Source organism: Gasterosteus aculeatus, chromosome 17 (assembly GCF_964276395.1).
Source record: "Gasterosteus aculeatus chromosome 17, fGasAcu3.hap1.1, whole genome shotgun sequence".
Lineage (NCBI taxonomy): Eukaryota > Metazoa > Chordata > Actinopteri > Perciformes > Gasterosteidae > Gasterosteus > Gasterosteus aculeatus.
The window spans coordinates 16,570,494-16,596,034 of record NC_135705.1 but is presented as its reverse complement, the minus strand read 5'-3'; the positions used below and the strand labels follow the sequence as shown (position 1 = coordinate 16,596,034).

The 25,541-nt window shown below is 46.3% G+C and overlaps 2 protein-coding genes and 1 non-coding gene across 6 annotated transcripts; all 3 read right to left on the bottom strand.

The window, feature by feature from the left end:
• Window positions 1-115: 115 nt before the first annotated feature.
• stimate (STIM activating enhance) lies at window positions 116-9,188 on the bottom strand. The gene is made up of 8 exons (XM_040202699.2): window positions 8,019-9,188; window positions 6,315-6,363; window positions 6,128-6,223; window positions 5,906-6,027; window positions 5,547-5,659; window positions 4,071-4,148; window positions 3,839-3,982; window positions 116-1,925 (listed from the first exon to the last, which is right to left on the bottom strand). Exons 1-8 carry the CDS (start codon window positions 8,215-8,217, stop codon window positions 1,809-1,811), a joined length of 918 nt encoding a protein of 305 aa, XP_040058633.1. The 5' UTR covers window positions 8,218-9,188; the 3' UTR covers window positions 116-1,808.
• Window positions 2,610-2,682, bottom strand: trnar-acg (transfer RNA arginine (anticodon ACG)). Its single transcript has one exon. It is a non-coding gene; the product is annotated as a tRNA-Arg (tRNA).
• On the bottom strand, window positions 9,183-23,821 carry sfmbt1 (Scm like with four mbt domains 1). 4 transcript variants are annotated; one of them, XM_040202696.2, is made up of 22 exons: window positions 23,629-23,769; window positions 22,513-22,623; window positions 20,233-20,290; window positions 20,052-20,146; window positions 18,808-19,051; window positions 18,103-18,191; window positions 17,085-17,337; window positions 16,189-16,286; window positions 15,900-16,001; window positions 15,524-15,683; window positions 15,259-15,341; window positions 14,396-14,522; window positions 13,966-14,079; window positions 13,758-13,800; window positions 13,613-13,680; window positions 13,370-13,509; window positions 12,955-13,064; window positions 12,407-12,582; window positions 11,812-11,990; window positions 11,457-11,678; window positions 11,083-11,211; window positions 9,183-10,947 (listed from the first exon to the last, which is right to left on the bottom strand). In XM_040202696.2, exons 3-22 carry the CDS (start codon window positions 20,255-20,257, stop codon window positions 10,807-10,809), a joined length of 2,598 nt encoding a protein of 865 aa, XP_040058630.1. In that variant the 5' UTR covers window positions 20,258-20,290; window positions 22,513-22,623; window positions 23,629-23,769; the 3' UTR covers window positions 9,183-10,806. The 4 variants fall into 4 exon arrangements, with proteins under 4 accessions (XP_040058630.1, XP_040058629.1, XP_040058628.1 ...); XM_040202695.2 differs by lacking the exon at window positions 23,629-23,769 and adding an exon at window positions 22,902-23,020; XM_040202694.2 differs by lacking the exon at window positions 22,513-22,623 and having other exon boundaries at window positions 23,629-23,821.
• Window positions 23,822-25,541: the final 1,720 nt, after the last annotated feature.

Below are 25,541 nucleotides of genomic sequence, written 5' to 3'. Positions count from 1 at the left end.
CACACAATTATTTGTGCGCTTTCGATCCCCCGCATCGATCTGATGATGCTACGCGTTTTGTGTACGGACGCAGGATGAAACTGTCAGGAAGGGAGAACTTAATCATCCATCATGATAGTGTTTCACATTCTTTATTGGAAAAGCATTCGTAGTGATAATTTACCCCACACCACTTGCCATCGTAGTTTCACGTCGCTAAATACATAAAGCCCTCTTTGTCCCAGCGGAGGAGAAATTGACCACGACTGCTTCCCTTTCCTCCCTCAAAATGCTCGTGCGATTTATTCCCTGTCAACGGGTCAAACACATCAAGCTGAAATCATCCTCGCCATCCCCGCGCCGCGCCTTGGTCACAGTACAAGCCCCTCTCCGTTCAGTAGAGACAGGACCGGCCATCCCGCCAACTGCTGCAACCCTTGGACACATGCATGCAGCACACGCCAGTACATGCAGGTATACTGTATATTTACACTGGCAACCGCAAATGCTATTACACAGGCTCACTCGCCCTCTCTCTCTTTCTCACACACACTCACGCTCACACACACACACACACTTTCTCCCAACTATCTGGTTCACAGTCACTGAACAGTTGTGGTCGATGCATGTCACATTCTTAACATCAGAGCCAGCTGAATGCTGCTTCATGCCTGAACATCTGGAGCTCTGAATAAAAAGTCCCAAAATGTATATATAAGAAAAAAAAGAAAAAACACCTGCTGGTATTTTCACTCAGGCACATTATTGTAACAAAAACACAAAAATCCCACAAACACAAAAGGAGAGGTTAAGCTTTGATAAATTGGAAATTGTGCAAGAGATGGTTCCCACATCTACTCTCCTCGTTGGATTTAAGGAATGAACACTTTTGGGACAAGCACAGTCACCTTTTTGGCCCAAAAACTAAGAAAGCAAAACAGACTCGTACAACTTGAAATGAGAGCAAAGACAAAGAACGCACAAATCAGTGAAACGGTCCCAAACAAACACAGACGGCAGACACACGCTGAGCTGATACCAGTGAGGTACTTGCAGTCCGACAGGCGGTAAAAATGGAAGGTTTGTGCTCTTTGACATGGTAACAGTACACAACAGGATGTGCAGTAGTGACGCGTGTGACTGGAAAGAGTTCTGCGTTGCATCAATGCAGTGATTCAAGCACCCTGACGTGATGCGCTTCTTAATTAGAGGCGTGTCTGTGAACACCCTCACACACAAACACACACACACACACACACGTATAGGCATCCCAGGCCGTGGTGGTACATCTACATGAGGAAACAAAGGTAACAAATGTTCAGGAATACAATCACCACACGATAGACGATCACATGAAACAAACCCACTGAACAGTTTTGCATGATGTTTGGCCGGTTAGGCTCACACACACACACACACACAGACACACACACACACACACACACACACACACACACACACGGGTCCAAACAGTATCAGACAAGTGTTAAGGTTATTCCTATTATGCATACAGGAAGGATTTAACAATTATTTTCAAAAACACAACACTTCACCACAGGAGTGTCACATCAAGATGAAACAGTGTTCCGATGTACCTGCTTTACCGTAAAGATATCTCCCAGCGTGTTAAGTATGTGGTCAAGTTAGTTCCTTCAGGAGCCGACAACAGGAGGGCTGTAACTACCGCACACTCTTGCGTCAGAGGGCATCTTGAGTCTGAAAGGATTGAGTCCACTCCTAAAGCTGACACTGGATCAGTGGAGCGGCGCCTGTGTGGGGCCCACAAGCGGGAGGACATGTGATCGGAGCCGTTCAGCGAGGCACACGGCTCAAACCGGGATCCCCATGCGCAGCTTCTTCTTCTTCTTCACGGCCTTCAGGCCGGTGAGGCGCCGGACGTCGTCTTCGTCGGACTCGTCCATTTCATCGTCTGCTGAGAAGAGGATCTAGAAAATGATCAGGGAAGAGGGAAGCAGACAAAGAGTCGGTCAAATCTGCCGAGTGGCACTCAGCTTTGTGTACCGCTAGAAAGGAACACTTTCTTTCACAAACTGTGGAAGGAAAGACCAGCCGGAACTCCACAGAAACGTATGTGGGTTCGTAGAAACATTCAGCGTTCAACGGCTTCAAGTTGTGACACAGATCACAGGTACACCGTTAACGCTCAGACATCGGATCATAACGGGGGATGAGAAGCTTTCCTGAAAGCTGCAACATTTGTAAAACTTTGCTGTGATGAATAAAAGGGTCCAGCGATTTACTATTTCACTTCCATTAACTCAGAAAAAACTATTGCAAAAGCAATGTAACAGCAGAGTTGCCCTCTCAGTTCTCGGTGTTCAGCCTTCAGAACAACCTCAGAACAGCCAAAAGAAAGACTGCCAGAACGGAAATCAAATAATGTACCTTCTTCCTGTGGGTTGAAATGAGAAGTGGTGTGTGTGCGTTTCCTGTTGTATGCATAACCTATAGGCACTTCTCTATATTGATTAAGAGAACATTTGCACATAGCACACATAAAAAGGAGAGGACAGAGAAAAGGGACGTGTGGTATATTTATAGTCATCCAATTGAGTCACTTTCTTGCTAATGTTACATTTCAACCAAATAATGGCAAAAAAAAAAAAACTCGAGCTAGCCAGGAGTCGAACCTAGAATCTTCTGATCCGTAGTCAGACGCGTTATCCATTGCGCCACTAGCCCTCTGGTCTCATCTTGCTGCTGAAAGCAGTAACATCTGTGTGTGAGCGCAGCGCGCCCATCCCCCACCACCGCAACCACCGCCGCCACGCTGAGAGCTGCTCCCCAGCAGCCAGCGAAACGGCCCGTGAAGCAGGCTTTTGTTTGCACTGCTGTGACCATTCAAATGTTAAAAAGCCTTGTGAAGCAGCTTCACATACTAACGTGTAGCCGGCTGGAGAGAAATGGAAGTAACATTCAAATCCTTCGACACAATGAGCCAACTTCAATAATATCAGCAGTTAAGATGAGCAAATGAAAATTAAACATAGGTTCCTCCTTCTGGGACTGGAAGTCACTGGACTGCTGATGTTTGGCCTGAAAGCTGAATGTGCCCAAATTAGGGGATGACATCCACAAAACAAGGACCCATCTGTTATTTACCTGCGGTGCTTCTCTGTCACAGAAGTTCTTGTGCAACACCTATAATATCACATTATCAGATACCACAAAGTGCCACAGGAACAGCACAAGGCAGAACGTGGTACGGAGATTACAGCAAATGCCTTTAGAACATACAGTGACGTCCCCAGTCAGGGATCAGCACATTCATTCATGGTAATTCACTATTCAAACACGCTGCGTATCAAACGTCCCGAGGAAATATTTGACGGAGAATTCACAAGGATTTAGAGAAAGAAAACTGCAGTGCTCAACAAAGCCGGCTGAATGGTTTTGTAACAAAAAAAAACGATGAGCTGTGTGATTATAATTTATTACACGTTAAATATGAATACAATGAAACTGAATGCTTGGTGATTAGGATTCACCCTCACTCATATTTATCAACACAGCTCCCACTAATACATGACGAGAGGAAAATAATCCTCCACAATGGTCCACTTCAAACGTCGCTCCCGTGAGGGATTATCTCCTTTACTTTAATAAAGGACTCGTCTGCTTTACAGGCTTAGAAAATAACTGGGGGACCATGAACTGGGCAACCGTAACACATTTAAAGTTCATCTTCAGAGAGTATTCGTATTCAATGGTCCACCTCGGAGGTGTTGATAGCAGGTATACACATTAGCTATGTATATATTATTAGTGATATAATACATCATCAGTGTTTGGCTGTGATCTTTTCCTACCACCGATGTGTCCGCATTACGAGACGTACCTCAGACTCCGAGTCGTCGTGGGACTGCGCTCGTCTGTAGCGCACCTTGCTGTTGCCCCGCGAGTCCTCCTCTCTCTCCTCCAGCTTCGCTTTTGTCCTGTGCTTCTTCATGAGAAAATTATCTACCACCCAAAACATGAGCGCCTGAAAGGAGAAACAGAAAGTGCCGGCGTGAATGACATTGATCCCCGTGCGGATGTAAAATAGAGGATCTTTTGCAGAGCAGCCTTACGTTGATGAAGAAGGGAACGATGAGCATGACGATGGCAAGTTCCAGGTCGGGGTTCTCGATGGGGTTGAGGAGAGAAAGCTGCCACAAAAAACACAAGAACGTATACAACACGCACACAAAAGCACACACATTAGCATATATACACACAGCACTCAAAGCCTTGGATTAAGAGGTCAAAGGTCAGTGGGAGCAGTGATAAAATAAAAGGATGGTCTACTGGAGCACACACTACAACTTGGAATCTGCCTGAAAAAATAAAAATTCAAATGAGCATTGTAGACGGTGCTAAATAGAAATAATGACATAGTTCAAACTAACTACTGTTATATAGTTATTGATACGGTTTCTGCAGAGCACTACTCAGGCATCTTATGAAGCTTCAACAGCTGTCCTCTGCACAGCTGTCACCACGCAGACCAGGAAACCCGCCTTGGACGTCCCAAGTGGTTTTATGGTTAAGCGTCGGCGCTCTAACTGCAGCACAGGACACGTGGGATGTTGCGCAATATTAAAGTCATGTTTCACACTAGTCTACACCGGTGGAGGTGAACACCTTAGAGCACTAACGAAGCCAGCGGGAAACTCAGGATAAGTAAATATAGATGGAAGCAATGCAACCGCTACAGTAATTACCACATTTCAGGGGGGAGTTAAGGATTAACAAGTTTTGTTGGGGGTTAATAAGTGGGCTGGCGAGGTACTTTTGTGTTGAACCTAGAAAATGACTTAATCGCCTCACTATTCATCTGCAAAAAAAAGATTGACCCACTGTGCTCCTACTACATTACCATTAAAACAGGGAGTCCAAAGAAAATACCTTGAGGTTTGGCTAAACAATCACCCTCAGAGTTGAGGGCTTATTCCCAGTCAGACATTAAAGTCAGACTTAAGGATACACAAGATACAAAGATGATGGAGGGTTTACTTGAAAACGTTGTGCTAAATCAAAGCTTTCTGGACTGATATGTCAAGTCTTGTGTTGTAATGTTGTTTTTGTTATTTAGGATTTCAGATTGAAAACGTAATAAGGGACCAACTTGTCATTGTCTGTGAGGAAGAGTAGGTGAAATTCCTGCAGGTCCCCAATGTCGACAGTGTGAGTGTGAGGCACCTGGAAGTTGTAAGTACCGCAGGAACAATACTGCTCTCCAAAACGTGGTTTGGACGTTCTGATGTTTTGTCAGGGGTTCAATTCCCGGTCAGGGAACAGATCTTTACCAGTCTTGAATATGCCGTGTGGCATCCAATGTAAAAACACTTCTTTCACTTCAAGAAAGGTGCGTGCACACAGGAAAGCAGCTTACTGCGTGAAATCTATGCAGCGAGTTTACATTTTGACCAACTAATGGGGTCAAAATCCAGCTAATAATAACATAATAAAAAGAGTGCGGCAACACTTTTGGATCATCAAGAAAAAGATCATGACATTACAGCGAAGTCTTTTTCAAAAAATGGTTTAACTTCTTTTTTTCTGACCTTCTTCCACTCGGGGATGAGGAGGACCAGCATGATTAGGACTTTCTCAAACACCATGATGAGGATGTAGAGGATACACTGGCCCAACCAAGCTGTGCACTGCACTGGCTCGCCTGCACACACACACATACACACAGGAAAGACAAGTTTCTGTGAAAAGAAATTTGCTTAGCTAGCTGTACAGTTTGTGAAGCACAGATCCGAGTTTACTGCTTCACACACAAAGTGGCAGAAGAAGAAATGACACTGCAGCACTGCATCACGCAGGTCAGACAGCTACTGCCCCCCATCGGGCTTCTCAGGCATTTCAGGAATGTTCCAGAGTTCCCACTTGACAGTGACACACGCAGGGTCCTCACCGTATTCACCGAAACGCAGGGAGTCCCACTGCCTCCACTCTACAATCGCACTGACGGCTCTCACCCCAGCGTAGATGAGCAACATGCCCAGAGAGGCATCCAACAGGAAGTTAATGAGGTATCTGAGAGAGACAGAGGAGTAAATGTCATTTGAAGTGGTAGTGGGAGCTTTCCTACAGGACAACACTTTGCTCCGTAGTTGGTAAATCAGGATTGACTCACAGAGAGCAAGGATCCTCCTCTGTAAGGTCTGACAGGTAGACATTAGCAAAGTGGATGAACAGCATCCCAATGGCCTGTTTTGAGGTGTCCAGGAACCTGCAGAGACAGTTGATATGCTTTAGAGGCCCTCCAGCGGGATTCATTGATGCCTTTCTAGAGAAAGTATTTAAAGTTGGCTGAGCCATACCAGATCCTCCAGGGTCTCCGCTCGTGCTTTGGCTCCCTGAAGCGTTTTACTGCGGAGGACAGATTGCACCACAACGGTTTATGGGATTTTAATACAGATCACTCAAACACAGAACCAATCAAACTGAATATCTTTTGTTTGTATTTAACCGAGTTAAATCCCTCGGGCGAGCTGTTATGGGTCCAATGAGCATTTTGTTGGTTTTAAAGCAAGCCGTCTGTTACCTTCAGCAGACAGTTTTATGTGTTGGAAAGGAGGACTGGCATTCCCTTTGCACAGTTCAACCATTACACCACATGGGTGACATCAAGTGATTTTCTTCAACCCCACGTGGAACTGAATCTCTCAGGCTGAACTCAGGCTAATGGCAATATGTTGATGGTCCCAGAGGACAAGCGGGCCCGATAAGAACACGTGACCTACTCTGCTGCACGGTAGCTGTGAAATTATTAATGTTATGCCCATAATTTCAGTTCACTGACAGGTTTACAAGAAACAGATATATTTCCTTCAGACATGGCAAAAAGGGAGGATCAGACCAGTAATATTTCATTGTTACATCATAATCTGACCATATCAAGAAAGCTGCTATTTCTAAAATGAGGACGATTGGGCTGCTTGTTGGGATGTTTGGGTAACTAACTCTACAAATACTAAATGTTATGAATGTGTACCTAAATTTGGGGCTTTTCATAAGACATCCCTTTAATTAATCCCTGCATTTAAATTGGTTGACGGCTCACCAGTGTAGGTGAAACACAATAATGGCTTGTTTGTCTGCTATTGCGAACAAAGCTACATAATGAGAGGCCACCGTTACGATGCTGTGACATCCTCGGGTAAGCTTTCTAACATCAGACACATTATCATTAGAAGATCGTTGTTCAATGCTGGGACACCTGAGCTGGGCCACTACTTCACAAGCCACTTACTTCACAAGGAGAACCACATCCCCTCTCAAATCTCGCTGTAAATACTGCCTTGATGCGCAATCATTTTCCTCAATTGACTTGACAGGCCAGCAATACTGCGAGCGATTACCTCAGTTTCTGCTTTGAGCACAAGTATGACTTCAGACTGAAACCCGCCCTGTGTGCAGCTGGGTGTGACATGACGGGAAAACCAGAGGCCTTCTCCGTCTGCTCAGAGGGTACGTGGCCTCGAGGGAACGAAAAAGGTTCCAAATGCTAAACATTCCTCATGGCTTTGAAGCTGCTGGGACACAGAACTGAGGCTGCCCTCATGAGGTCACACAGCTGTTGGTGCTGTGCGAGAAGTCGACCCAATTTATGGTCCAGTGTGTGACCGACTGCAAATCAGAAACCCCCCTAGTGAACTGGAACTGCAGGCGCACATCCGAGGGAGCTGCAACGCACATCTTCAATGCTAGAAGATGACTTTTTAGTCCTTCATGACTATTTCTTACAAGCTGATTGAACCTGTGTAGAAGAGAAGTTCAAACATGGATGCATGGAGTTGTAGAGGGTAGTCAGCTTTTATTAAAACCACAGCCAACTATTTCACAAACAGAAGGCGTCTCGTGCATTTCACTTGAAAACACACAAGAAGTGTGTCGATTTGTATCCTTGTTTGGGCCTCACAGCTGATATCAATATCCAACTCGATTAACCGATCGACGCGATTGGACAATCGCCGGGTCACGTCAGTGGCCGCGTGTCACCCAGCCCGGCGGGACATACTCACACATCAGGATGCTGAAAGCCATCATGGCCAGAAGTCCTTGCAGGAAGATCCCGAACGATTCCATCAGGGCGCCATTCTCGCACCCGCGGGTCTCCGGACCTGGAGTCGGGGACGCGGACGTGTTGGCGACGGACGCTGGACCCGCCGGCGCCCCGTCTCCGAGCTGAGGCCGCATGCTGGGTCCACCAACCGCAGCCATGGGACAGAAGAGCTGGATAACGCGTGTCACGGACTCTTGTGTGCTTCTCGATGCTCCCCAGCGGTTGACAGTCAGCTAATTGATACGTTAAGCCGGACGGCGTTCGGCGAAAGATGGTGGCATCTTCTCCCCGTCGAGCGCACACTCATTCTCCTGCTTCAGACATCCACGTCAGCGGGGACTGTTCGGCGATGAATGAAGCCGTCGCCTCAAAAGGTTACTAGAAGTTACAAGAACTGTGAGCTACTCGTTTACACACTGCAACGTTCAGAACCAAATGCTAATGTAGGAGCTCGTGTGCACCGGTGACATTCGCTGGCTCGACCTCGAAAATACGAGCTAACGTTGGTACCAGACACACCGCACAAGCGTGACATGTAGATACTTAAATAGAGCCCAAACGATGCTATCGCGTATTTAAAACGCAGGTCAACCAGAAGGGATATTTTGCCAGAAAAGCAACGTTGAAAGTGAAACGAGGCGCTCCATCGGCTGGTGCTATCGCTGCTCGCCTAACGTTAGCTAGCTAGCGCCAAGCTAAACGCTGAGTTCCAGTAAGCTAGCGCAAGGCTAGTGAAAATATCTTCTGTTTCCGGCGATACAAACTGCGGTTGCAGCGGTTCATTGTAACTTCAGCGTTGGCAAAAAGTAACTTCTCTAAATATATTTAAAAATGAATAATTGCTGGTCACTCGCGCACATCCCTGAACAGCAGTCACCCACTCATGTTGACAGACGTTGGAGCACGTGACCTGCGTAAGCACGAAATGCATGCTGGAATATGTAGGAAAGAACTGCCACCCTCTTGGTATATGAGCGGACGTTTCCCCCTCATACTGCCGTTATGTGTATAAACGTTAATCGTTTTGTATGCAACAGTCCCTCCGTCTTGTTTTTGAGTCGGTAGTTTAGTCACACTGTGCTGCAGATGTTAATAAAACAAAATACCAATATGGGAAGCCTGCTACAATTCATTGTTCACAGTTTTAATGGCAGTCTTTTTAAATCACCGCGATCATTTTTCAAATATGAACTAAAAAGCTGCTCCAAGTAAAAAAAAGTTTTGTTGCCCTCACGAAAAATGAAACACATTACAGTAAATCACATTACAAGAACTGATGAAATAACTGATTTACAGAAGCAGTTAAAACATAGTCTTGCTTAAAACTGCACATTTATAATTAAGGTAATTGTTAATTAAATGGCTCAAATCAACTGCTGCCAGATTAGTTTTTCTAATACACCACATTTGAGAAAGTTCTGTCAATTCTGTGCAAATATATTGTAGCCTATTTTAAGGGATTTGCACATTGCTTATGCAGTTAATTGCTCAAGTTTTTCTTTTTAATTACCCTGTTGCTCTAAAGGATATTCTATTTACACTATATATAAACATGCACATATTTGCATACCACCATACAGTACATGGTTTTGTTTGTGCTTGTATCTGAGTCCTTACTATGTAAACTGCTCTTACATACTGTAGAAGCTTGAACAATAAAGCAACTTGATCTCTCGCAAGGAAGGCCCCCCTTTTTATCAAAGGGCGTTCTTACAGTTTACGTGCCTGATGTTCAAACTAAAATAACCTTCCTAACCTTGCACTGGGACACTATGACTTATTCCAAAACTGCTATGTACATATCTAGTGGAATATTTCCTCTGGCTTTCAAAGAAAACTATTCGATGCAATTCTAGAACTTTCAATGTGCAAACAGTTTTGATTGCTTAATTAATGGACAAACAATCAATGGAATAGCAATAGTGATACAAGCAAGTCTCTTTTCAAAACTAGAAAGCGTAAGACATAAAGCTCTAGGATTCACCTAGGAGTTTTTTCAGTTAAATTGATTCCGTGAAAAACAAGTGTTTCAATGTAACTGTGCAAACGGTCTCATCCGCACCAGACATGTTAAGCAACTGAAATTAGACTTCAGTGTAAAATACACCAGATCACAAGGCGGACCACCTCATTTCTGACTCCAGCAGACATTAGCAATTGAATAGACACCAAATATATTAGGCTTACTAGTATAACAAGTAAAAGCTGTGATATTCCCTTTAAAGGAGAAAAGGCAACCGCGAAGGGCCACAATGGAAAGAATGTTGTAGCGTTGGCACTCATTTGTCCACATAAACAAAAAAAATAAAAAGGAGAATCCAAGACACTCTGAAGACAAAATACATTAAGAAGCCGTCATTGGGAAATAACCGAAGACGTTGAACCGTCCTTAATGATGGCTTGCTTTTTTGTGCTTTTCTTTTTTTGTAAAATGTGCTGGAGTTGGTAAAAGGCTTTTACACTTATTTATGATATCAAAATGTCTCCGGTTCTTCTGTCTTTCAGGCCAAACCGAGTGTCTTTCTCATTGAGAGACTTGATCTTTTGTAGCTCTTCTTTGTTCTTTTTTTCAGTGATCACTAGGAGTCACTTTTTCCACCTTCTGCCCATGCTTTCACAACACAATGTTGTACACTCAGGTTTCTTAAGGATGTCCAGTGTTGGAAAAGTAAGAATTACTACAGTGTTTTTCACAGAATGAATAAAGAGAACAGTGTGTAGTCACGTCCGCGTTCATTCCACGCCAGCTACGTTGCAAACTGCTGATAAAAAGCCAGCTTGACCCTCTCAATGTGGTGGCACAGCTTGATGGCCGGTCCGAGCTTCAGGTCCATGCACTCCTGTACTGTCGGGAGGTTCAGCAGCAGCAGTGCCTGTCCGTCAATCTCCTAGGAAAACAATCATTCACATCGGTTTTCTGTTTGTGACCAGGAACACAATACAAGTGCGTGATGCCCCTCATTGCAGTAGAATGGACGGAGCTCTCGTTCTGAGTGGCCATTGAAGTTGTGAGCATTTCTTACCTGATCCAAGAATATCCGCGCAAGTGGTGCACAGTCAGTGGTCCTGATGAAGCGAACCACATCAGTGACGCTCCACTCCAGGGGGCTGGTTTCCAAACACAACTTCTGCGGCGGCTCAATCTTTGAGGTCTGTAAAACCCACAAACCGGATGAGTCAGACAGATTGAGAGGGGATCGCACGGCTCAGGGAGATGAGAAGGTATCACACCGGAACATATCATAAAAGAAGCAATGGCCATTTCAGTTTTGCCGATTTCCTCATTAGCTGTTTAGAGCAAGTTCAGGTCACAGTGAAAACATCCTACAGAGTAGAAACGTCTTAGTTACACAGCAGAACCGCAGTTGTATTTGATGGACTTTGAGGTTTTCGTTACCTTTGGTGAAGGAGGTCGGTTCTCGTCGTCGGAGAACGAGGGCGAGCGGGGTTTCCGTCTTCGGCGTGTTGGCCTGGGCGTGGCCGGCGGGGAGGGGGACGGCGTGGCGGGCTGAGACTTCCCAAACGATGGTTCAGAATCCTCCTGGAGATCGTCCTGCAGCTCAGAGCCGGAGTCACTCAGGGAGTCATCTTCATCCAGATCTTCTTCCTCTCCACTGCCCTGTGAGCCAAACGCAAGGACAAGTCTATTAGGACGGATTCAAGTTAACCGCCTTGGTTTAACATTTCATGACGTACGCTTCCTTTAATATAATCCTTCACGAAGAAAATATCAGCGTGCAAATGTGTGCTACCTGTGGAGACCCAGCAGGCGTGTTGTCCACTGAGGCTGAGGATCGTCTCTTCTTGTGCACAAAGAGCTGCTTCCTCCTCTTCCTCCTCCTGCCTCGTCGCTTCACCCCCCCCTCCAGATTGGTGTGGCCCCCGGGTGGACGTCCAACACGCTTGGTCTTCTTCTTCCCAGAGTAATATGCTTGCGAAAAGACAACAGGCTTATCGTGAAATTACGCACGTCTGTACGGTTTTGAGACTTCATTCAGAGAGATGGACATTGATTGATCAGACTGACTTTGAAGAGGACGTAAAAGCATGTCTGTGGAGGAAATCTGCTGTCTGGAGCAAAACTAAAACATGAGTAAATGTCTGTTGCTATCAAATTGCATCACTTTCCTCATCCCACAAGAGCAGGGTCGAGTAAAGCAACCGACGAATCAGTGGCTTTGTGCTGTCAAAAAAAATAGTTCAATAGAAGAAAAAGGAGGCCAAACCATCGATTCACTGCTAGAAGGCACCATTAGAGGTTATGTTAATCGTCCGCCCCCCGAGATCATATAATTAACCATTTGAAGTCTCGACAATCGGCGGTCTCCCGCTCTGTAAAGCACCTACTGTATTTGGTCTTGGTGAGGACGGAGCAGTTCTCTGAGCAGTGTTCCAGAACCATGCGAGGTCCAAACAGGTTGGGGCAGCACTCCAGCTTGATGCAGGTCTTCCTGCAGAAGTCCGCTACGCGGTCTACAGTGCGGACTATTTCCACAGTCGCCCGGTAACTCTTTCCCTTGTACCTGAAATAAAAAAAGCAAGGTTCAACAATTAATCATTTGTCATAACTTGTTGGGATTCCGCACGATATTGAAGCTTGACCAAAACGGCAGGAATATTTACTAAACAAAACATAAAACTGGTTCGGACTTCCCACTCACTAAAACAGTTTATGTTTGATCTAATAAAAGGTTGCGGCAACCAGCAACGTCTCTCTTAGAAGTAGTCCAGATGCTATCGCAGACTATTTAATGCTTTATTGAAGTGTCCTGTGTGCAGATATTTCCCCTTGTGCCTTCAAGCACACGTTTAATCCAGTTTCACACATGCTCAAACAGCACTACACTTCCTGCAGGTTCTCTACGGAGTATTTTGAGCTACGGATTAAAGCTCACTTGGCTTTGAGCGTTTCTCCATGGCCCTGCCAGCGGCTCTCCTGGTCCAGCTGCAGCTCCCTCAGCACACGGCTGGGCTTGTACGCAGAGTTTATCAGCAGACCCAAAACCTGGACACAAGACATGTGGAGGATTAAGGCCCGCGCGGGTTATCGGTCTTTAATTCTTTAATCAGTGCTACGTGTAGTAGTTTAACATCAAACGGCTCCCACATTCATGACCGTTGTTTGGCAAACTGGCCTCTACATCATGTGCCGTTGTTTTTGGGATCGGCTGAGTATAGAAGATGCATAGCAAGTAAAATAATAGAAATTTTGACTGACACAGTATAACATGCTTAAAGAATCAATGAATAAATAGGACTGGCCGATACACGCCCGGCTCCTGCATAGCGACATTCAGCAGCCACGCTCACCTCTTTCAGCACGAGGACACAGTTTCCCGGACCAATGAACTGAGGAAGCTCTGCGATGCGTCCCTTGTTAAGGTAAGGCCCGGAGAAACAGCGGTGGTTGAAGTAGATCTTGGGACAGCAGTATTTCCGGTTGCCCTGCCCTGCTGGCGGACACGCAATGAGACGTACGTTCTGGACTAACCACAGAGTCAACAGAAGGCGCGCGTCAAAGTTTGGAATCCTTCAATGGGACCCGTGACGCACCTGTCTCAGAGTGGTGGGCCATCTGCTGCTTGACAGTGTCAGGCGACGAGGACTTTGGGGGAATTCGGCTGTAAAGCGTCGAAAATGTAGTCAGATGTGGGAAGTGACACAAACAATTCAAACCAATAATCCCTCTTGTACTCACTGTTTCTCAGGCTGCACCACAGCGATCTTCCTCTCTTTCTCAACTGAAAAACAAGGACAGACGAATGTGTTCCCAGCCTCAGTGTTACATTACGACACTCACTTTCAAGTCAGGATACTGTCGGCTACATTATCAGCAATAGTCTCGTTAAGACTGAAGGTGGAGACGCGTGATGGTCATTAAAGGTGCACTGTGATGCGTCGTGTACCTGGCGGTTTAATCGGGTAGATGAGTGGATAGCCGTTCGTCTCGCACCAGCTGACGGGGAAGATGTCGAGGGAGTCCACGTGAACGATCAGCTCTGGCATGGGCTGCTTCAGTCCTGCACAAACAAACACACAGCGATTACACAATGACGGACAACGAGCAGCAGTTGAGATAACTCAGACCACATCCCTAAACCGGAGCAGATGGAGTGCCGATATAAAAGATCATATTAAGACAAACAGATAGCGGTATGGTAGGGCAGGTTTATGGTGCTTGCAGAAGAGCATCTGCACAAGATTGAACGTGTGGAAATGAAATGAGGAAGTTGTCCAGTGTGCAACACTAGTTTCCAAACAGTCAGAAGTGACCCATGTTCATTTTCCACTTTCATCCACCTGAAATAAACACATCATCTGGGTCCTGCTTCTCACCTTCCAGGCTTATCCAAACGTACTGGCCTTTGACCCTGGTGACAGTGGCCACGTGAATGTTCTCGGGTGACAGCAGGTTGATCGCCTCCAGTTTCATGGCTTCTTTGAAGCTGTGCTCACACTGCGCCTGGCAGGTAAACAGAGAGGGAAAACAGCGCTGGAGGTTTCTGCCAGGCGAATACTGTCAAAATAATGTTCTGTCTGTATGGAACACTGAACTACAAAATGTATTCCCCCAATAGTAGAAGTAATTCAACGGCTGCAAACAGCCCCGATAACTGTCTGACTTGTCATTTTAAGGTATTATAGGTGTGAGAAAACCTCTGTCCCCAAACAGGATATTTCTGCACCAAACCCACCCATTTAACAAGCAGCTGTTACACAAAAAGTGGCCATGAGATACTTTATATGCTGCTACAGTATAATGCTTTCAGAGGAACACCTTCCACTTCCTCATTTAAAAAAAACAATTAAATACAGACAGAACTTCATAATATAATAACTCATAATATTCATTGAACATTCTGTTTCAGTTAAAAAACCACAGCACTTATCATTACTTCCAACTCGGGCAACTCCTGCAGTAGCCCGAGTTGGAAGTAATAAAGAGATCTGACACATTGGTAGGCTAATAGTGATACTATTTTAATCATTCGTAGCACAGTTGTCTTCATTCAGCTGCAGTACAATAACCTACAATTTCACATTTAATTGCTATTTTGGGGAGGACTCCACTGGGAGCCGGTTTAAGCCGATCGCACATTGACCCGTTACTCAACAACAACTGTTACCAGTTTGTACAGTTTGTACCGGTGTGAACTCTGTGGGGAAAAAAAAAGCCTAAAAGCAAAAGGTTGACCTACAGTTGGGAAGCAATGTTGAGGAGCTGCCTCTGCTTCGCACTTTTTCAGGTAATCTGCCCAGTCAAAGTCTGCACCCTGGTATCCTGCACATGATAAAACAAAGAAAGAATGGAAAGAGAGAGAGAAGCAGATAATGGAAACACATAAAAGACAGACAGACAGACAAACAGAGAGGAGAAAAGATAACATTCCTTACTTTCTGATACCAAGGATAACCAATTAAGTCAGTGGTCATTAAAAAAGGACGTCATGTGACACAGCAGACCTGGTGGAGGGCTGAGCGTCAGTCCGTTTTTGAGGCTCCACTGAGTGGGGAAGATCCCTGGACTGTCTCTGTGACACAGAAAGGACCTTGCAGAGCAATCCGACTCGTCAATACCACAAAGGTCGTCCATCTTCACAAGGAAGTACTGCTCATTGAACACCTGCAGCGGAGGGAGAGAGAGCGGTAATTTTAGGAAACTTTCAGAAACCGTTTTTATTACAGCTGTTGGGTTTTTAACCTTCAGTTGTGTTTGACTGAGTCACACCAAAGACCTTGGCAATTAGGTCAGGAAGCATCGACAACAGCGGTCAATAAGCAGCAAACAAAAGATAAACATTGCAGCACAGGGGACAGATTTGATAGGAAAGTCTGTTACCTTGGCGACCGTGGCCGGCCTGATGGAAATAGGAGCCGCAGGGTCAACAGCCTCCAGTTTCATTCCTTCTTTGAAACAATGGGCAGCGATGGCAGGCTGATCCTGTGAAAAACAACACACACACACACACGTTATTTCCAAAAAGCTCAGCTTTGAGCTACATCATCCAGTTTAGTGGAGAACATCACAACTCGCTGCACAATGAATATTTATCAAAGCTTCCGTCGCGGATAATCAATACGCAGGGTTGTGTTTGGGTCAGCAGGGACCAATGAGAGCACGACAGTACCTTACTGAACTCTGCGGTCAGAGCGTCGTCCTGAGGCAGCTCACTGATCCGCAGTCTCACCTCTTCCCACTCTGCCTCTGTCCGCAGGGCCAGCAGGTCTGAAACAAACAAATGCACTCGAATCAGAGAGCTATTTAACGAGAATGGTACAACACAACTGAATTTTACACAGAACATAGCTTTTTTCATGTAATTAACTGAACCTTTATGAGGGGCTGGTTCTGGTTATGGGCATTAAATCTGGTCTCAATAATGAATGATCAAGCAAACCAAAAATATTGCTGACCACAAACATCTTTGATTCTTAAAAATGAGAAAATGTCCCCACTATTATTTAACTATAAAATAAAGTAGTACAAAGGGCTATGATTACTTCAAACGCTATGACATTTCCCAAATCAAATTCACCACTACTGCTCACTACTTTCTCCAAAATCGAGGCATCCAGGTACATTAAACATTAAATTCCTAGTGGAACCAGTAGGTAGATCAGCTGCGTCAGGAGAGAGAGAGAGATACAGCCTCCAGTGCTTCTAACAACATATTAACTGCATTCACCTGAAGAGCGTGACCTTCAGAACAATAATTTCATATTCCTGAAATCAATTTCAGGGTCTGCCGATACCATCACACTTTGAATTTGGGATAAAAAGTTATTAGAAAATACTGATATAAGTCACATTATAAAGTCGCGATTACAGATTCCTTTTGACGTAGCGATCCTTTTTGAAATGAATCAGTATCACGGGATCATACTATATGATTAAATAATTGGCCATGCATCCGTGTATCATCCATCAAACCGGCATTTGGCAGTAAACCTCAAGATCAACACATCTGTTTTTTTTCCCCTTTTGTTTCTAAATATAAATATGACTCGCGTCAGTTCCACTGACCTGAGGGAGGCCTGAGGGTGCAGCCGTGCTCTTTGGCCCAGCCGGGTGGGTGGAGGCGTGGGTGGAGGTAAAAGAGCCAGAGGGTTGCGGGCGTGTCTGGGAGGCCCTCGGTGCCTAAAAGCCGCAGCTTCAGCCTCCCTCCCACATTCTCCTCCACCTCGGCAGCCCAGGCGAGCCCCGGATCCACGCTGTCCTGGAGCTCCACGTAGCAGCCGGCACACAGGAGCTCCACTGGGTCCCTCCCGCGCTGGGACTGTGTGTGTGTGGTGGGGGGGGGGGGGGGGGGGGGTGGGGGGGGGGGGGGGGGTTGTAAATGAGAAGCTGATAGCACGTTCACACAAACACAAATGAACACACGCCTAGGCAAGGTGAGGAATTTGCACCCGGGAGAGAATGCGCTGCATGACTAAGTGGCAGAACTGAAGCACACTCACTGAAAGCGGACTAATGGCTCGAAAGAATTTCACAGGCTGCTCCTACAGAACATTTGCTTTCAGCAGCAACCTCGGTACTGTAAACAAAAGCTTGCAGCCTTTATAGACTTGGAACTTCACTCAGGTTGCGCCTGAAAGCTTTCGAAATACCGACAAAGTCGCGTTAAAGATCAACATCATTCAAAAGTTCAAATTGTAAGTGTGAAGTTTTTTGCTCTGCGCTTATATCTTATCACAATGGCCGCAAACATACCGAACAATTGAATGAGGATATCCAGGATTTAACAGTAGCAAATAAAAGTAAAGCAACCTATGACAGTTGTAAAGTTGTGATCAACTCAGGGAATAAAATGTCAACTCTGTGTTTCTAATGTTGCATTTCCCTACTTTGCCAAATGGGATTTTACCTTCGTCAGATGGATCACATAAGCACACATACAGGAGTTCAAAATTCAAAAAGTCAAAGTCCTCTTTGTGCAACATATGTGCCAATGAATGGCTCGGGGTTCTGATCAGGTTTGCTCTCGGCATTGACAGACTGGAGAGCACATGTGGCGTGTGAGGACAGCTGCTGTGTGCCTCACCAGTTCCAGCAGGTTGGCAGGAGCGCTGCACTCCTCGGCCAGTGCCCTTTCCAGCAGAGCCTCCCAGTCCTGGTGCTTCTCGCGCACACCTGGAGTGGGCAGGGGGGGACATGCACAGTGTACGCTGTTTAGTTTAATCACCAAAAAGCTGCTCAGGATCTGAACCGCAGCATTTGCTAAGAAGTAAGAATAAATATTATTAGTAATAATAAGTATTTGAGTTGTCGGATATAGCGCCTCCCGGTCGCATCTAAAAATGAACAGAGGAAATGCAGGGAAACTGCTTCAGCGCCATTTTCAGAACGACAACACAGCGGGAACACTGGTGGCCGCGCTTTATGAGACAGAACGATTCATTACTACGTGGAACGCAGAGCAAAAGCAATATGTTGAGTTCCACCAATAAATAGCACAGTACAAAAAAAGCAACTGTGTCTGCTCTCAATTGCTCATCTGTCCCTGAAGCACTCTCAGAAAAACAAAGCAAGAAATAGATGAAAATGTGGAATTTTTAAAAGTTACACTGGATGTACAAAGTTGACGTCTGCAATTTATCACGATGTGCGTCGGTCCTTTGCGCATCACCGTTGTCCCATACGATCACTAAGCGCTACAGGAAAGACGGACGCCGTACAACCTTCCGTGCCTCGGGGCGGATTACTACTTTCGCCACATTTCTCGCTGGCACCGCCCCCATTGCCTCACCCTCCGGAGGCCTGATGGTCTTCCCGTGCTGGCGGCTCCAGCCCAGCGGGTGGAGGTCCGCCGTCATCAGGTCGCACCAGAAGTCGGCGCGCCGGTCTTCCTGGTAGCCCTCGTAGCGCAGCAGCAGCAGCTGGCCACACGTGGTGATGATGTTGGCCACCCAGTAAGGACTGTCGGCCTCGGCACGCACACACACCTCCAGCTTCATGCCCGGGGTCAGACCGGTCTGCAGGCCCTGGTCCACCTGAGAGCAGGAACGGAAGAACGAAGACACATGGACGCATTAACTATCTCGGTGAGGCCATCTGTACTTGTATTCCGCAGCTGGTTACATAAAAGCCACTTACAGAAGCAGACAAAGAACACAAAAGAAGAGAAACGACTGCTTTTATTTAATGATGCCAGAGGCTTTTATTCCAATTGAACCCACCGGCTGGCACACAGCGAGGAATCAGAATTTATAGAAGCGTTATTACTGGGGCTGTCAACGAATATTCTATATTCAAATTTACATTCGAGCAGTTGTTGAGAACAGCTATCCGAATGTGGGTGGCCGCGCGCCCGTACTGACTACATTGCGTGAATAGAATAAACTAGACAGGCTACAACAGCTTCATGCACTATTTGCCGTTTCATGCAAAGGAAAAGTTGCGTGTTTACGGCACAGCTCGCTCGGAGCGTTCAATGTCGTGAATAAAACTTAAAACTTAAACTTTCAGTTTGCACAAAACTCTTGATCAGCACTCGGCACTTGTTTATTGTTGTCGTTCATTTAAACCGCTTTGCGCAGAGAGCGAGAGAGCGAGAGAGGTCTGAGGTCTTGGCCGTTAGTCAATTTACTTTGTGTCGGTAATATGTTGTTAAATAGGTTTAGACTTAAATAAATGACCTGTACAAGTAGTTATGTCTCGTTGTATTAATTTGTCCTGTTATTGACGCGCCTAATACTCAACCAGATACTCGAATATATGTGTTTATTCAAAGCAAATATTCAAATGTCATTTTTGAGCAATTTTGACAGCCCTCGTTATTAGTGGTGACAATACGATGACCTCCGTGCTCGTGCCGCTGATTGCTTCACGGCGTCTACTGACGCTTCTAGGGGCTTAACTAGATGACACAGTTCCTCAAGTTCAGTCACACTTTCAGATTTAATACAAAGTTGCTAACTCGCTGTTTCTTCAGAACACAGATGCTTAGCAGCTGATAATGAATGTTATCCCGTGACGCGCGTTAGCACCCACATGTTTGAAGGCGTGATGCGGTACGGACACGGCTCCAGTCTCCTCCAGGTAGTCATCCCAGTTAAAGTCTGATGCATCCTGAGCAGAGTCCCTGTCTGGAAAACACACAACACATTCCTCCTTTACACATTACATTTTTATCTCACCGATCTCACGCGGCCGTTCACAGAGTAGATCTTACCAGACTCCAGCAACTCCTGACTCATGCTGGTGGCCCCTCAAGGCTGCAACAAGGAGCTCTGAGGAGGATCAGAGGAGAAGGGTTATTATCCGGCGAGAGAATGAAGAGCACAGGTCTTAACCTCTGGCGAACCCAGAGACGAAAAGCACCAGTCAGCTGCAGTTTACTATGCTGTGACTTTGAATATGCAGTTTGCAGGCCTCCACATTAGTAAATAGTCTGTGAACTCATTGTTCAGATGACGAGACAAGTTGTTGTTTGCTTGTCAGCCAAATTCTATCAGCAACAGAGACGGAGACTGGCTACAGATAGCTGCCACGTGAACAACAAGGAGACGCGTCTATCTACCCGCACGCAACGCGCCGACCAACAGCCACGGGTAGTTACAACATGAGTCGACATCTAAAACACACTAAAATACCAGCGGAAGGTCATCGAAGACTAAATTCAGCAGCCTTCATTTATAAACCCTGGCCCTTTTAAAAGCAAGGTCTCCGAGGCCTAGAAAATAAAAACTGTTTAAGTTGCTATTTCAATATTCAGGTGCTTCAGTCGGGTCCTCGACTCGTCGATGCAAAACAGGCGAGTGGTGGCGATGAATGAAATCTCAAATCATGCTGCACATTTGCCTTTCATTAGGGTGGCCGAGGCAACGCACCAGATGGCCCGCTTCGTGATCGCTGGGAAATGTTTTAAAACTATGCTAATCTGATCCAACTCCACCTCTTCTGCTTGCGGAACTCATTTGGACTTTTATTCACGTAATTGTAGAACTTTCCCCTGCACCGATGTGAAGATGTCAAACGGAGCGTTGACACGAATGTGGACACACGCATCGAGCTTTTGACACATGGAACTGGCCGGGCGCTTTGTGCAGATGAAATGAGTTGGCGCAACAAGAGAGATGGCGTGAATGAGACAGAAGGGAGCGACAAAGGTGGAGAGGGCGGTGCACAGGGGTGCTGAGGATAGCTGCTCCGTCACCGCGGCTCCATTCAGCTGGCCTGTCAGGCCCGTCTTTGTCATGTCTGACGTCTCTATTAAAACCAGGGCCGCCATCAGAAACAACCCCCCCCTCCCCTCACCTCCCCTCCCGACGACCGGGGCTGCCACCGCGACCCCCGTGCTCCACCCGGATCAGCGCCACCTTTCACCCGCGACCCTGCCCCAGACTCCCTCTGTCTTTCTCCCCTTTGACACACACACACACACACACACACACACACACACCAGAGGGCCTTATTGTCCCGGGGGGGTCACACTCTTGACATGGGATTGGAAACAAAAAAAATAAAAAAGAGGTGGACAGAACTACAGGCCTTAAGTTAAGAAGTAGTATTCTATCATTTAAAACACTTCTGAGAAGAAACATCTCACACTTCGGACGGGAAGCTTTTTAGTATTTGCTCATCGTTCGGACAGACAGGAAGAACGGCGGCTTCCCCGGTTTCATATACAGCGAGCGCCACGCGTGTGTGTGACGACGGCTAGCAGCGGTTTGTCTGAGTCTTTCCGCACAGACCGGCAGAGACTGACTGAACCTGAAATATAAAAAAGGGCCAAATGTGCGCACACACCCACGCAAACACGCGCGCAAACACACTACATCCTCTTTTACAAGTACTCAGTGAATCATGGTCTCATCTGCACCGAGAGACAGCATTTCAAAAAACAAGCCTTCCTGAACCTACGAGGTCCCTGGTTGGGAAATGCAGACTAACAAATCACACATTCCTACACGGTGTTTGTATTCTACACAAATGTCAAAGCCAACTTTCAATAAAATGAAATGATTTGTTGAAACATTTCCCCCCAAAAACGTTATTTTATGGCATCTGCTGATCACCAGTGTGACATAAGCGGTAACATTGATACTCAGAAGAGCACCTTTTAGTCTGTCTAATGTTATCAATACGTGCCACTACAAAGCTTAAAGGTGCATTTAAATGAATAACAATGAAGCTTAACAATTAGCTTTGGTTTTATTGTGGCAGGTTGATTGATTGATCAGTCTTGAACATTTCCGCCTTCGCCCTTATAAAACTAATGACTGCAATTTTGCCTGTTGTCCTTCGCACTTAGAAGGGGTGTTTGAAAAAAAAAAAAAAAAAAAAATCAGAAGCATCAAACTCATTCTAAACCATCAACACTGAACAGTTTGTTTCATAGGAACCATTTCTTTGCTCGAAAATAGTTTCCAAGGAAAGCCGTTACCATGGAAGCTCGTGATGACGATCCTGCTGAACAGCAGTTGAGCCTAAAAATATTACTTCAACTCACCTATTTTGTTACTGTGTGGTGGAAGAAATCTCATTGACTGACTTCTTCTTCTGGGACTTCAGGTCAATACCTCCAAGTGAGAAAATTTTGGGGGGCTTTTTTTTCTCCAATCTAGGTGAAATAAGGGCACTGAAACAGACGTGCGTACACACACTGAACAACAAGAATCCAGACAGAATAATTTCCCCCATGAAAGGCAAACTGCAAAGTGCCGCTTCAAGGCGTGAATAAAGTGTTTGTAGTTTGAAGCTGCGCAGCTTTCTTCGCTCCTGATGTCATATCTGTCAACCTGACTTCTCGTTCTGCCAACTGTCCTCGCTGCCTTCTAACCGCAGAACCCACAACAAGATGCTGTCAAGAAATGTCAACAACAACAACAAAAAATCCACCTTTACTCCACAACGCGCGCACACGTAACGACGAGGTCTCCTTCAGAAGCGACCACGCTGCTCGTGTCCATCGCATAGCGGCGCGTCCAACCGGGACACTCAAGGTGCACAACGCGGGGGGGGGGAGTTAAGTAATATGGCAACAAATAGGCTCGACCTCCGGAGCAAACCTCCCGACCACCAGCTGTCCGAGGCACACGGCGTTTACAAAACAAACGGCATCATTATGTAAGGAAATATACTGACGTGCAAACGCACCCCCCCCCCCCCCCCCCCAAAAAAACACTGGCGATCTCCGCACGATCGCTGAACCGAAACTAGCTTTTTGCGCAGCTTGTGCAGACTAACCAACCGCCGCAGCGTTTAGTATCACCGATGAGAGAGAGAGGGGGGAGAGAGAGGGGGAGAGAGAGAGAGAGACTACAGCGCCGACGGTCTAACTTTCACAATGAGGAGAACACTGACATACGGACCGAGACGCGCGTCGAACGAGCCTCCCTGTGCCGAAATAAACACGCGGTCGTGGACGCGCGCGGCGTCCGGGTCAAGTTAACTGGACGCCGCGGCTGACGAGCGATGAGGGCGCTTACACTCGACCGAACCCGGCTCATCTTTTTGGGAGACGGGAAAAAAGACGGACGCGCGGCCGCGGCGAGAAACACGGCGAGGGGCCCGTAACCGACAACGCGAAGCACGTGAATATCTAGTCGCAAAATTCGTCTCTTACCGCTAAGTAGTTTTTCCAAGTGGGTTTTCTTTAGATGCCGTTCCTCTCCGCCTGCTCGCTCGCTCGCTCGCAGCAACGTTGAGCTGACGTGAGTGGAAACCGAGAGCCCCGGTTGACTCTTTCAAAATAAAACGGCGGAAGTCGGGTTGGTCGTCAACGTAACGGCGGGTACCTTTCGTGTCGAGGGGCGGATGGTTACACTTCCGGCGCTGCCGCGGTAATATCTCGATAGCTTGACGCAGTTCTCGTTCACGACCTCATTCCAATATGGCACAAATGTCCACTGCGCATGTTCGGTCGCCTTTATGCCTCTGAGCCCGGCTACACCACACCGACTTCCATCTTCACACACGCACACACACACACACACACAGACAATAAAATACCACACAATACAAATCTAGAAAACCTCAAAAAAGGGGAAAATAACAGAGTTAAGCAGCTTGATTTCCGTTTGCTTTATTTGTGACAATGACACGAGGGTCAACACGTCCACTCGGTAAATTGCGTTCATCCCCCGCGGAATCAACACTCAGTTAACGGTTGAGCTGGAATCAATTGCACATATAATCGACCCACTTTCGATAAGTGGAGTTTTTTTGCCTCGGAAAAGCAATTTGTTCTTCCACAAAGTAGCCCGTAGATTTTGTTATTGAAGGTGACCTCGGGTGGCTTGATTTTCAATAGTGCAATATTTTTTTTAAGTGCATAAAATAGCCCTGCAATTCCCAATAAAAGGCTGAATGGGCAATTGCTTTTTGAATCAATCGCAACAACGCCCTGTCAGGACTGAATTCAATTCTATATGCCATCGCTGTAACACTTCTGCAGCACAGGCGGCTGTCAAGTCGGCTTTTGGGATAAAAGGGTGGGAGAAACTGCTGGAAATATGCCTTCGCACTGTGATTGCAATTCTCAAAGTGCATCCATTTCGTATTGTGAATGCAATATCTTTATTACATAAGCGTATTTCTCGTTTTGGACGTCGTTTCTATGAGCCGGAAAGAGCTTTTGCCGCTCACTTGCTAACTGCCTCAGATAATAAGACCAACCCCTTCGGATGGTTATTACAACAAAAGAAAAAGGGAAAGGAAACATATGCACGCACTGTGGGGGGAAATCAGTGGCTCGCGATACATGTGAGCTACAGAAAAGCTGTCGGATCGTGAAAAGCAGAAACAATCGGGAGAGCCATGAATACATCAAAAGGGGGCAGGCATTTACTCCGAAATTCAGTCAGTCATTTTATTTAACTGCGGAGGTTCTCTCCGTACAAGCTTTCAAACAAAAGACCGTATGTGATGATCGGCTTATTCGGTTCAGTAATTAACAGAGAAAGAAGAAAAAAACATGTCATTGTTGCTTTTGGTATTTTTTTTCTAATGTGTCGGGTGATTTCCTTTATTTTAAGATGTCTACAACTTCAACGCCGCATCGGTCTTTGATGCCTTTCAGGCGAATGTCTCTTGAACAACTTGAATCGGTTCGTTGCTCAGTGGACCGCGCTGTGCCTCGTGAGAGCTGTTGGTTTACCGTGGACATCCTGCACTAGGCACGGGATTACTGGCGGGGGGGGGGGGCAGAGGACGAGGACAAGTCATAAGCCGTGCGCACTGCAGGAATGTCTCCTCGCCTTTTCCTGCACACACACGAGGAGATGCAGTTACGTCACCTGACCGCTAGATGTCAGTGACGCCCGGCGCGTCTTTCTCTCCTGGGCGCGGATAACGTCCCTGTGGTGCTTGCAAATGTTTTTTGGTGCTCTTGCAAAATGACTGACATCTTCTGAAGTGAGGCACTAGAGACCCTACGTCAGTGTCCAGTGCCGACTCCTCAAACCAGCAGTGACCAGGGGACCACACCATAACAGCAGGAATGCAGTGCAGTCATTTCTATGGCATAATAACCTTTAC

Excerpts from the sequence above, each read along its gene's own strand:
- stimate (XM_040202699.2), bottom strand. The coding sequence starts at position 8,217 with ATGGCTGCGGTTGGTGGACCCAGCATGCGGCCTCAGCTCGGAGACGGG. Across the intron at positions 5,660-5,905 it reads CCTGCGTTTCGGTGAATACG|GCGAGCCAGTGCAGTGCACA; the intron begins GTGAGGACCCTG and ends GTGTGTGTGCAG. Across the intron at positions 3,983-4,070 it reads TCGTTCCCTTCTTCATCAAC|GCGCTCATGTTTTGGGTGGT; the intron begins GTAAGGCTGCTC and ends TTCTCCTTTCAG.
- sfmbt1 (XM_040202694.2), bottom strand. The coding sequence starts at position 20,257 with ATGAGTCAGGAGTTGCTGGAGTCTG. Across the intron at positions 19,052-20,051 it reads CGCATCACGCCTTCAAACAT|GTGGACCAGGGCCTGCAGAC; the intron begins GTGGGTGCTAAC and ends TCCTGCTCTCAG. Across the intron at positions 14,523-15,258 it reads CTCAACATTGCTTCCCAACT|GCGCAGTGTGAGCACAGCTT; the intron begins GTAGGTCAACCT and ends TTTACCTGCCAG.